At 35.2% G+C, this 13,120-nt stretch overlaps 2 protein-coding genes across 2 annotated transcripts; one reads left to right on the top strand and one right to left on the bottom strand.

Annotated features, from left to right (window-relative positions):
• The first annotated feature begins 1,267 nt into the window (after positions 1–1,267).
• Positions 1,268–7,300, top strand: LOC147559005 (RNA-binding (RRM/RBD/RNP motifs) family protein). Its single transcript, XM_086660764.1, has 6 exons — positions 1,268–1,593; positions 1,684–1,837; positions 3,528–5,538; positions 5,618–5,920; positions 6,431–6,690; positions 6,773–7,300. Exons 1-6 carry the CDS (start codon positions 1,557–1,559, stop codon positions 6,984–6,986), a joined length of 2,979 nt encoding a protein of 992 aa, XP_086516890.1. The 5' UTR covers positions 1,268–1,556; the 3' UTR covers positions 6,987–7,300.
• Positions 7,301–10,647: 3,347 nt separating this feature from the next.
• On the bottom strand, positions 10,648–13,120 carry LOC147559006 (large ribosomal subunit protein eL14z-like). Its single transcript, XM_086660765.1, has 5 exons — positions 12,927–13,120; positions 12,711–12,812; positions 11,962–12,091; positions 11,740–11,852; positions 10,648–10,902 (listed from the first exon to the last, which is right to left on the bottom strand). Exons 1-5 carry the CDS (start codon positions 12,927–12,929, stop codon positions 10,849–10,851), a joined length of 402 nt encoding a protein of 133 aa, XP_086516891.1. The 5' UTR covers positions 12,930–13,120; the 3' UTR covers positions 10,648–10,848.

The raw sequence follows: 13,120 nt of genomic DNA on the forward strand, positions 1-13,120 counted from the left end.
GGGTGACTCTTAAAGAGGCAAGAACATTCGTTCAATCTTATGCCATCTCAAACAAGTTTTCATGCAAACAAGTTAGGGATGAGAAGAGAAGGTTGAAATTAAAATGTAAAGACGACACATGCGATTGGGATGTATATGTGGGACTAACAAACGATAAACACACATAAAGACTTGGAAAAAGCAATTTATTGGATACTTGTTGTGCAAATGCAGAGACAAGAACCCAATGGTTAGCTCAAAGGTGAAGAGCTCAAGAACTCATACATGAATACATTCGAAATCAAGACATGAAGGTTAAGGTAATTTAGGCATGTGTTTGGGCGCATCGTGGGGTAATGTAACTTATAAGCCAAAAATTGGGAGGTCGGCATGATCATCTTAAGAGCCTCGACCCTGACTCAAATACAACCAGGGTTGTCCTGTGATTCGCGAGAAGGCTAGGATAGTTCACGTAAGCGAGGTCAATGCCTTAAGCCCTGAATATGGGAAGGCAGAAGCGCGCCAAACGCTTATCGACTTAATCCCGAATCTGATCAAAGATCTCAGTCGGTTAAGATCTTGAGTATTTAAGTAACTTGGGCTTCAAGAGTCTTCAAGGGAGGAAACATCTCCTAAAGATCTAATAACTCGAAAACTGAATCTATCGAGAATCGTCGATTAAAGGTAATTCCTAAATATCAAAGATACAAGATTACACTAATGAGAGATAGGGTGAAGTGGAAGAGAAAGAAAAAGGTGATGTGACATTTATGCCTTTAACTTTTTTTGAGAAATAATTCCATTTTGGACCCCAAGGGCACTTCTGGAAAAACGGTGAGTTGGTCACAAATTGGGGGCCAAACAGAATTAACCCTTTCTTTTTTTTTTTTTCTTTTTTTTTTGTAGCTTTTGTAGTCCATTCTTTAGTGTTGCAGTATATTCCAAGACATATGGGAATCATGTGAATCCAATTCCTAATGAAAGTGCTTGTGGAGAGGTAATTTCCCATTTGCCCCCAGTATCAAACAATCTTATTATGTGTTTTTTCTCATTTGGCCCCTTAACACATTATTTCTCCTTTTCTGCAACCATTTTATGTTGTTAAGCCCCCAACCATGTCAAGGCTGGAAGGTCGACCTAGGAAAGAAAAAAAGGAGGGAATCCGATGAGAGTAGCGGCAATAAACATTCTTGCAGTACTTGTGGGAATTATGGTCACAACATGAAGTCATGCAATTTCAAGCTCAGCTACAACTACATCTAGAGCAACTTCAAGTTCTACTGCATCTATCAGACTAGCAATGGTGTAGCTTCAAGTTCTACCGTAGTACCTTCAACTAACCGTTGAAGGGTCGTGGAGGAAGGAGAGCTGCAAGATGGGGTGGTGGAAGGGGTCCAAGGGGAGGTGGTCTTAGACGCCCAACTAAGACTCAACCCGACCCGGCCCGACATAGGAAACAGGTACCCGAACCTTGCTGAATTCGCACACCTAGCTAGGTTCCTTTCCTAAAACCTCCCTAAAACCCAACACCCCCTTTTCTCGCTCAATCTGAGAAAAGGGGGAAAAACTCCCACCAAATGGCTCTATCTCCCAGAATTCAATTTCACAAAATCGGTTTGTTAACTCACTTTTCATTCTCCTCCCCATTTTTATACTTCTTTATATCTTCAACTTCTTACTGAGTTTATTATGTAATTTGAACAGGATTTCTGGAACAAAGAAGGAATTTCTTTTCTTTCTCTTCGTTTTTCACTAAATTTTCTTCTTCTTCAACAAAGACTGGAAAGTCAGATAAATCTAAGAAATCAGCAGAAGCAAAGGAACAGAGAGTATCAGCTGTTGAATCTTTTGTCAAAAAGTAAGGGTTTCTTTTAATCCTGTACCCACTTTGTTTTTTTTCATAGATAATAAGTTTGTACAAGTTTCATCACTTCCTTTCTCGGGTACCCAAACAAATTTGATGATGAATTTGTGAAATATGATGAGTTGGGGTTTTAGTTTATGCCCTTCCTCTAGTTTTGGAAATTTTCCACTTTTGAAATTTTTATTTTGTTAGTTTGAAATGAAATGAAATTAATTGCAGTCATTTGGAATTAACTTATACTTCATTAATAACTAAGTAGTTCTTCTTCTTCAACTAAACTTATACTTCATTTATAAGAACAAGAATAAGTTCATTTTAGCTTCCTTATAGCCTACTCGGCTGGGCAGGAGAACATATCCCTCTTCGAATTAGGGTTTCAGTTACTACTTTGTAGCAATGAAGTAAATCTAATTGCTCCTTGTAAAACATCGATACTCCTTTTCATTAGTCACTACTTATCGTTGTTCGGGTACTTCGATACTAGGATACTAATATATGTTACTCCTGTCAAATGTCAATTTTCTTTTCACTTGAGTAGGTATGACGCGCGTAATTTTATGTACATCTTGTGCATGTAAGGAAGAAAGAGTAACACTCTAGGTTGGCGCCTTCAATAGGTACAATCTGAGAGGTTTGGTGGGTTACAAGTAAAAAATGATGAACTTGGTAACAATGTCAATGAAAGAGATATACGTGTACGGCTATATCAGTATTGGCCTCTTTCACTCACCCTATGTGGCAACTTATACTAGTGGCAAATAAGATACCCATACCGGTGCCTGTTCTATAGTGTTTAATATCTGTCTTCTAGTAAGTCGCAAGCACATACAGTAAAAAGGTGTTGAGAAAAATGTATATTCTTCAAAGTGACACTGCTCCTACCGATTTTTGTATTCACAACATAACCACGTGCCTATGTTTCCATTTTAACTGTTGTTACTTGAACATTTCCATCAATGTATATTGCAGTTTTTATCGGATCATGTTAGGTTGCAAACCTAAGTCTAAGGTTTTTCCCGAGAGATATTTGGAAACATTCACATAGAAGTGACTGACCCCGAATTGCTTAACTGTGGTAGCAAGGCGTCATTTCAAACATTCCAGTTATGAAGGCAAACTCTTCGGTTAATCGAAGAACGCGGGCATTCTTACATCTTCCCACAAGTGTCCTAAAATCAACTTAATAATAACCAATTGCACCGATGCTCTAAACTGCAGAAATTTTGTATGCAGTTTTATCCTTTGTTTTGTATCTAATACAGCAGTACAGAGTCTACAGACTAATATTATAATCTATACAACACTCTCAGTTACCAAGCTATACATTTCAAATGACGATTTTGTAAGGTGGTGAAGTGTCAAGCTTGAGTGATCGATGTAGTTGTTTACCTGAAAGGCCATTTAGGACTTGCCATGTAGAGAGAGTTATGTGAGAAGTTAATCTTAGGCCTCGTTATTTTTTTGTAAAGAAACCGCTGAGGCAGAAAAATGCTTTTTATACATTGTGCACTTATATTAAAGGAACTATCTTATATTTCTCTGATTTTGTTAAGTTGTACAATTGAAGTAAATTAAGGACTTAATGTTAGGGTTCCTACAATATCTTATCATTTGATAAACCAACAGGCACATATCTGGGTTAAACAATGATTCCAATTTTGTGTGCCTTGCTACATATACCTAGGTACATGCAAAGACATCCAGGGGTCTTCCCGAAAACAACAGAAGTCCAAAACGGAGTGGGGGTATCATATTACCTTCTGAAAGACATCATTAAAGAACTGAAAGGAAGGGTGCTTAGCGGTTTCAAGATTCAGGAACGAAGTTCACTTGAGAAATTAGATGTGGTGGAAGATACACCGGCTTCTAAGACTAGAAACGAAGTCCAAACTTCGGATATCGATCAGCTGAAAAGTCGAGTTCAGCCATTGGAAGGTGAAACCCAACCTCTCCTTGAAAAAGATACTTCGTCAACACTAACTCATATCGCAGAGGATAAGTCTTCTGGGTCTAATGTTATATCTGAAGATCAAGCAGATTGTGTAAAGCTAGTTGAGTCCAGAGATGGAAGTGGGTATGAGACAAATCTCAATCCGGTTTTTGCTCATAAATCAGAGGATAGATCTTCTAGGAGTATACTTGAATCTGAAGATTATAGTGTTAAACTTGTTGAGTCTGGAGATGTTGGTGAGTTTGAGACAAGCAAAGAAATTACAGCATATGCGCCTTTACGTCAGATGTCTTCAGCTGAAAGTGGAGAAAACTCATTAAAATGCAATGCTAGAACTTCTCAACCTCCCAGTAACATACCCTCACCAAATTATGGGGCGGTAAAACCTGTGAGGTTAGTTGATTTTTGTAGGAAACAGGAAATGGAACAATCAATAACTCATGAAACGCCTTCAGATATCTTGAACGATTCATCAAGTGCTGTTACTACAGAAAATGGCATAAAAGGTTTGCTCAACCGAGTCAAGGAACTCAATGCAGAACCTTCTCGCGGTGGGACTTTAGTTGAAAATAGAGAGTACTCATTCAAAATTAAGGCTAAAGCTTCTCAGTCTCCCAACCACATGTACACATCAAATTCGAGGGCGGTAAAACCTGTGCAGTTAGTTAATTTTTTTACAAAACACGAAAGGAAACCATCAATAACACATGAAATGCCTTCAGATGTCTCGAAGGATTCATCAAGAGATGTTACTTTAGAGGATGACCTAAAGGGTTTGATGGCCCAAGCCGAGGGACTTAATGCAGAACCTTTTGGTAAGAGAACTTTAGTTGAAAATGGAGAAAAATCATCGAGAAATAAGGCTAAAACTTCTCAGACTCCCAATGACATAAACTCATCAAACTCCGGGACGGTAGAATCTGGGCAGTCAGTTGATATTTTTGTGAAACAGAAAATGGAACCATCAATAGCACATGACACGGCTTCCGATAACTCAAAGGATTCATCAGGAGATGTTACTAGGAAAGATGTCATAAAGGGCTTGCTTGACCGAGTCAAGGGACTCAATGAAACGTCGGACATCAACTCTCTGAGACATATTAGATCTGAAAGTAAAAATCAGGTAACAAATGGAGGCTTTGTGAGAAACAATAGTATTGAATCACATCTACATGGAGGTTTGAAAAAGTTAGATACCCAAAAACAACAAAAGTCAGTCGGTGAAACCTATAAAACTGGCATGCTTAAGAACCGTATCCTGGACAAAATACATAAGACAGAACCACAGGACATTCATTTATCTCACGTAACACAAGAGAAGGATAACGGCACCTCAACTAAGAAGGATGATTTTGTTAACCAGAACGTATCTAACTCACTGGATGTGAATGAAAAAAGTCCCGCGGACCCAACACCATTTGAGGCATTCGTTTTTGAGTCCTTGAGTGGTTCTGATCAGGCAAGTAGACCGGATAAAGAAGCTCCCGATTGCAGAAAAGCTGAACTAAGTATTAGAACTCCTGATCTGAATAAGGGAGCACCACAAGAGAGGAGCACAATCCCAGTCCTATTTACAGAAAAGGGTAGAAAGGATCAAACCAATCTATTGGTCAGGTTCTTGCCAAAATCAGTAAATGCAACAGAGATTCGGAATGCTTTCAAAGGATACGGTCCCATTGCTGAAATTCGCTTTATTCAGTCGAAGAAAGAAAGCAAGTTTCAGGATGCTTATATATGCTTCAAGGTGAGCACTCTGCAATTTAACAATATTGCTCTCTGTTTGGCTCTGTTCAATTGCTTGACTGCCATTTTTTTGGGTGCAGAACAAGGAAGGCTTCCAAATAGCTCGTGATAAAACTGGTGTAGTTGTGGGTGATGCAGATGTTGCCGTGAGTTTTCCAGATCCATCGACAAGTTTTGCTAATAAAATCATAGCCCCGGAGCTTGTAGGGGATCCTGAAGTTCCAATTACACTACTCGGGAACCCAACGCGAACCATTGCTCTCAAAAGCTTACCTCCTGATATTGCATTACACCAGTTGAGAGAAACTTTCTCCTTTTGTGGGAGGGAAATTTCTGGCTTTTATGTCGATCCTTCGTCTTCTGTTGCTTATCTTGAATTCGAGGTACGCTTACGTATGACCTTCGTAGTGTTTTCGTTCAAGTTAAGACTTAAAACTTAGGTCGTAGTTAGAGTAATTGTGGGCTCATGAACTTAAATCATTTAGATTTTGTTCCATACTGTTTCTCTTGTATACGGTCAATGTGTTTGTTATGCACTCATTTACACGCGCTGATGGTTGTGAAGTAAAAATAATGTTATTCTTGTTATTTTGAGATAAGTTAAATAAGCACCACCAAGGTATAATTAGGGACGTGAATAGTTGCAAAAGTTGACAGGATACAAGGCGTGCCTAAAACTGACAGGGTTTGGGTTCCATTTGCATTTGCTAAAAAGTAAGCGATTATTAGTTAGTACATTCGGATATTATCTTTCCTACTCACATGGTTTCACAAATATATCTTATCTTATTTGGGACATAGAACATTAACATCCTGAACACGATAATAGTTTATTAGGGTTTTATAGTTTCATTTTAAGTACTAACAGGTTAACACATTTGTTTCTTTGATAGACCGAGGATGCAAAGGAGAAAGCACTAGCGAAAGCTTCTGTAATTGTATCGGGAAAGGGGATCTCTCTTCTTAGAATTGATACGCCATTCACTACAGTCGTCAGGATCACTAATAGTACGTCAGAAACTAAAGAATCAGATGTTCACATGACTTGCAGTTTGCATGGGGAAGTCAAAAGATTAACTCGAAGAGGTCATCATACCTTCGATGTGCAATTCAAACTTGCCGAGTGGCCAAACATGGTGAAAATTCTCAACAGGTATAACACAAAAATACATACGTATTGTTCTTGAACTTTTATCGAATGATTTTCTAATTATTTTTGTTTATGTATTTAACAGTTTAAATGGACTAGTAGTAAACAACGGAAAGTGGATTGCTCAACCTGCAACTGTAATTCCAGTTGAAATACTCCAAGCCCTCTGGAGTAATCAAGATGGAAGAAGACAGGTATGCTCTCTCATGCAGAATCTATACCGAAAACTTGGAGAAAGTCCCATAGACACCCCTGAATTGAACAGTCTTATGGATCAATACTCTACGGAGAGGACATAGAATCGATTTTTTTTTTTTTTGGGTGAAAGGATCGAATTATCTAGTCGCTCGATTATATTCTAATCTCAACGGACGGAAATGAAGAAGTCTTTCTTGAGGGAGAGTTTTCTTTTTCGGCCTTAACATTTATTTTGCAGGCTAATTATAGTTAATCTCCATCAGAGCTACTGATTTGTTAGGGTAAAGTTAACTGCAATTTGTTAGGGTTTTTTATCTAACAAATCAGTATTACAAGAAATCTAATGAAGTGTTTGAACTAACAAGCTTGTGGATATAAAAATTCAGTAGAGCAGAATATCAGAATTTAAGTAAAAGGCTTTCTGCTTTTTCTTTATTTTCCTGGTTTATGATGAAGGTGCCCTCTTATTTGCATGGATAATTATATAGAATATAGAAACCAAATATTTCCTCATTAAATCCTGATTGTCCCTATTTCATCAAAAAAAAATCCTGATTGTCCCTAGACCCTAGTGGCAGATTCGGATATTTTGTGAAAGGCTGGTAAATAAGTATCGGGTTTTGCGAAAGGAGCATGACTGTTTAATGTTTAGATTTAACTTCACGCAATATGAACAGTTAATTTCGTTATGCTGATTTGTATTGATAAAAATTTTTATGAATCTTCTTCACACTTAATCAATTCCTGAGACTTTCTAACTCTCTCAATTGACCAGAGTAAATTTTAGGTTTATCTTTGTACGTTTTCAGTTTTTCACTGTCATGTTTTAGGCGGAGTTAAAATTTAACTACTTTTTATATTCAACATAAATATATCTTGTTCATATCATTTATTCGTCAATATTATAAAATTCGATATTTAAATATGTAACGTTAGATAATTTGGAAAAATATTACATCAACGAATTTAATCTCAAAATCATATAAAATTTACATATTTTGTGTTGAAAGCTTATAATATTCACTTAAACTTTTATATTTTAAAGGGTCCGTGGGTATATAGACCAAAATAATATTCAAAAAAGGTTTATGATCCATTCTTTATGAGAGAACTACCGTCCATGTCCCTCCTACAAAAATCACGGGATTTTTAATTTTCTAGGGTGAATTTGGAATGTTTCTAATGTGAGCGTGATTTAGGGGATTTAAAGCAACTAACGTATAAATCCGAAATTGATTTTTTTATATCTTCTAACCGTTTTGAAAGCAAATCTATTTCCAAATCAATTCAAAACAAAAATCGTAACCAAATCAATTTTCTCTCTCTTTACAGATTTGGAAACCAAATCAATTTTTTCTCTCTTACTATGTAAATTTTTTTCGATTCAAATCAATTTTCTCTCACTTAACTTTCAGATTTGGAAATAGTATATTTTCTAGGATCAATTTAGCGTGATTTGGAGGTTAATATACAAAACATATATATCACTTTCTCTCACTTAACTTTCAGTTTTGGAAATAGTACATTTTTCTGGGAACATTAAAGCAACATATGTTTTCGTTTTTACTCATACATAAATACACATAGAATACAAATTATAAAACAAATACGTAAATTATGTATTATTTATGTCGAGGAAATCATCATTTGTCAAGTATACAACATAATTTATCAAATGTACGTGGGTCTTGTTCAATAAATTACACATAATTTCTTTTACATTACACATAATTTTTTTTACATTACACATCCTTTACATTCTGTTACAAAAAAAAAAAAGTACAAAATCTTCTTTGGTTCAAAAATGGTGTCCATCCATGTACTCTCCATTAGTTTCGTTGACTCACTTTGATTTGATGATTCTCTTTGAAATTTCATCTGGTATATCAAATCTACACACATAAATACACATACATTAAAGAAAAAAAAAATCATATATTCTATTATAAACTACATGTACAGTTTCGTAAATTATATATAATGTTTGTCAAATTTTGACAACATTTGTAGGTTTTGAGTAGTTTGGTAAACTTATCAAGGCTACTGTTTTGAGTGAAAAGTACACGTAATGATAAATAAATAATACACAATTTATGTGTACTTATACGTAAATTATATACATAATGGTAAGAACATGAAGATATACGTAAATTATATATACTTTATTGCAAAGTACACGAGATTTGATAGTAAAGCGAAGTATTTCTACTAATGAAATGAGTACTGTTTTGGTGTTAAAGCACGGGTAATGTTCTATAAATTACCCATAATTTACTATAAATTGTGGTAATTTACGATAAAGTATATGTACTGTAAATTTTGTTATGAGTAACCGTACGAAAGAACAAATGTTTCATAAATCCGTACGGATTGAAAACCAGATCTGAAAAAAAAAAAAAAAATGAGAATATCATTAAGCTTAAACTACAAATCTAAAGATATCTGCTATGATGATTGATTGCAATAATGTCAAACTCGCGTTGAAGGATTAAACATGAAGATCAAAAACATAAATGAAATTTTAAGAAAGAGAAGAAAATAAACATCAAACATTCGATTGATGATTGATAATCTGATCTCACGAAATATCAAAAACAACAGAAGATTAAACATAGATCTAAAGAAATATGATATTATCACTGGATGCAAACATAACATACTAACTATGAAGGAATCATTGAATAAGGAATAAACATAAAGATCTTAAACAGTTATGAAAATTTTAGAGAGAGAAAATAAACATCATACATTCGAAGTTAATGAATTAGTAAACAGATCTTATAGATATGTATCATAAATCTGATACGTTTTATAATAGAGCGAAATAATTAGGGTTTTTGTTATAAGAAGAAATATTAGATATTAACAATGGTGTTTATAAAGATTTCGAAAGTATTAAACCTGATAAATGATGAATTTGGACAGCAATATAATGTAGAAGAAGAAGATTTTCTGAGTTTAATGGAGGTTTGTCAACTAAATCGATTTTAGAGAGATCAAATAAAGAGTTTCCGTTACTGAAAATAATGAAGATATCCTTACTTTGAAGAGAAACATGATTGGAGAGAAATATGGGAGATAATAATGAAAATATCCTTACTTTGAATAGAAACATGATTGGTGAGAAATATGAGAGATAAATATGGAAGAAGATATGCATAGATTTCGAAGATAAATCAGTTATAAAATATGGAAAGATTAGATTAGAGATTATGAAATAATATTTATTCTAGAGATTTGTGTTTTCTCTCTAGATGAGACCAAATGGACTAGATATCCATTTATAATATTTTTTGGTTTTAAAACCCTTTATAGGATTAGAGAAGATTATATCTACTATTAGGACCCGTTTTTTGGACTATAAACCCAAAGACTTTATTTTAAAATCAACAATGTTCAAACTTAACCTCAATACTAGTCCACTGCCGCTTTGCGAAAAAATAAATAGGCATGTACTTTTCACTACTTAAAAAGACATCAATATAAGAAAGTAAAGGGCTCTCATCAAAAAAAAAAAAGTAGTAAAGGGCCACTCAGAACTTGTCCTCACCAAAACAAGCACGAGACTTCAGAAAAGATTGTGATTCCTCGGATGTTAGGGTTTCTTGTAACATTTAACTAATTCACTTGCAAAGAGTATAGACGAATAACCTCTAGTCCTATCTTGCAACATTTAACTAATTGACTTGCCTAGTATCCACAAATACTTTCTAGTCCCTTGACTAAGTTTTCGGCATACCAATACAGAATCAAAGCAATTGATGACAACAAAAACTCTGCAGATCGCATTTACCACCACATCTCAGAGTAATTAACAAAGACCCAGCTACAAGAATCAGCATCCAAAAGATTGTTAGAAACTCTCAACTGTTTTACTGAATTGCTCTAGTTAATTTCAAAACTGGTCAAAATAACAATTGACAAAATATCCGAAACAAAAAAAGATTTAGAGAAGTTAAATGTCTAAGCACTCTGCTTCTTCAGCTTTGATAGCTCTTGCCTGATCACTCCACCTCTCTGCCAAACAGTACAAAACTCGTTAACTGGTGAAAATTTTAACTTTACTACTAGTATCAAGATAAAGAAATTCCTAGCAAGATATTTAGAGCAATCAAAACAATGAAGTCTGTGATCAGATTCTCAGTGAAAGTGAATATCCATGAATTATAGATATTTGGTTAAATTTAGGGTCTGGGCCAGGGGCCACGGGCCACCTGCCAGCTTACCATTCCCAAAAAAAACAATTAAGTCTATAACCTTTCATTTTTTCCTCTTAGTTAAAACCCCTAAATTCTAATTATGATCTACTAATTTGACATATTAAAACGACAATGCATAAGCGGTATTTATGATATTGCACAAAAATTCTATGGGGTGTCAAGGGCTAGCTTTCCTCGAATATTCAGTTGGCTCTGTATTGTAGGACAAAAAAAGCATCTGTCACAAGAACAATTCATGGCGCAAACAATTCTTAACAGATGAATCATTATAATTTCATTTTCAGCTACTAAATGCCATCAACTGAATAAGGATTGTTTTGTGTTTTACTTCGGAATAGAAACACAAGGAATTGAGTTTTAATTGACCCACTATATGAAAATATTCCTACCGAAAAAACAATAGAATAGAATATTAACGAGTTGGTGTCGAACTCAGGATCACATTACTTCTTACACAAAAACACCAGCACTCACGCTCCCAAAGTGGAAGCTCGCGAAGTCAGATGCAAAGTACCCATTCCTGGAGCACTTTGCAATAAGTAACCAGTTTAGCTCACATGTGAAGGTGTTCGAATTATAAAACAAGTTAGTTTACGTCAGCGCTGACAGAAAACATAAACTTTTCATTACGTACCTTGATTTTTGCTAACATAATTTTGAACCTATCGAAGTCGTTAAGAGCAGCTCTTCTCTTCTGCACAATCAACTTTCTGCCCCAAGAACTACTCTCCCACTTGTTCTTGACATCTAGTAATAACAAAACAATTTGTTTCAGATAAACAAAATATAACGGATCATGTTAAAGTAGATTAAATTCTTCAGTAAGAAAAAAAAAAAAAAAAGAGTCCCTTGCTACCTGCAGCTTCCATGGCCTCCTTAAGAATTTTCTTCTTCGGAACTCGGGGAATATCAATCTTGATGTCGGTAAGTGTTAGCCTCTTGAAATTCATTTGGCTTCTCACCATATCAGGTGCATCAACAAGAGCCTGTAAATATAGATTCACTTAGAAAATGAAGCTTATAAACCACGGTGGTGTTCGTTTCCTTCTCTACGTCTGACTTATCTGGATCTAATAAGTCTGAATCTGACTTGTTTTAGTTAGGGGTACAACTGTAATTGCAAGATGATTACAGGACCCAAATCAGCCAATAGATGTGGCAGATACACGAGTTAGACAAAAAACAGGCATCCTAAAATCGAACCCCAGTCAGACCAATCAGACGTACCACACACAGTTAGACAAAGAAACAAGCATTCTACAATCAACCCAAGTCAGACCATTCAGATGTGGCAGACAAACAAGTTAGACAATAAAACAAGTAATCTAAAATCAACCCGAGTCAGATCTGTATTTAACAAAAAAAAACAAACACTACCTATGGCAAAATGCAGCAGACAAATCAAGATGATAATCAAACCCTAGAAAATTTGAGTAATTTTAATCGACAACAAGACACAACCTTTTATCAAAACCTAACCTTCACCTAAGCTTTTCCTGATCAAAATTACTCCATTTTTTTTCAGAAACCTAAGAAAAAACAAGCCTTTTTGCTTCATTTCTATCTTCTTTAAGTGATAAAGTTGGGGAGATTATGAAATCTTACTCGATTTTGATCGATAACATCGACAATCACAACAAGCTGACCATAATCCTTTCCATAATTCACAAGAGCAACTCTTCCAATCTCCACGTATCGCTTGAACGGCTATATTCATTATAACAAAAACCAAAAACCAGAGTTAGAATCTCAAGATCTAACTGAAACCCTAAACTGATAGAATGAGAGAGAAAAATCAATCAAAAAACTAGTATGACTTACCATTTTCGAAGATCTAAAGAACGAGTTAGAGAGAGAAAGAGAGACTGAGGTTTTTCTTCACAGATTGAAATTAGGGTTCTTTTCTTTTTTTTATATCGCGCATCAATCCTGCGATAAGATTTTTTTCGATCGTTCGATTATTAGGGTTCTTTTCCTTGGGATTTACTGTACACACCAACGAGTACCCGAGCCCA

This window comes from Eschscholzia californica, unplaced genomic scaffold, assembly GCF_041429995.1.
Source record: "Eschscholzia californica isolate CP2 unplaced genomic scaffold, dmEscCali1.0.p SCAF_2, whole genome shotgun sequence".
Taxonomy (NCBI): Eukaryota; Viridiplantae; Streptophyta; class Magnoliopsida; order Ranunculales; family Papaveraceae; genus Eschscholzia; species Eschscholzia californica.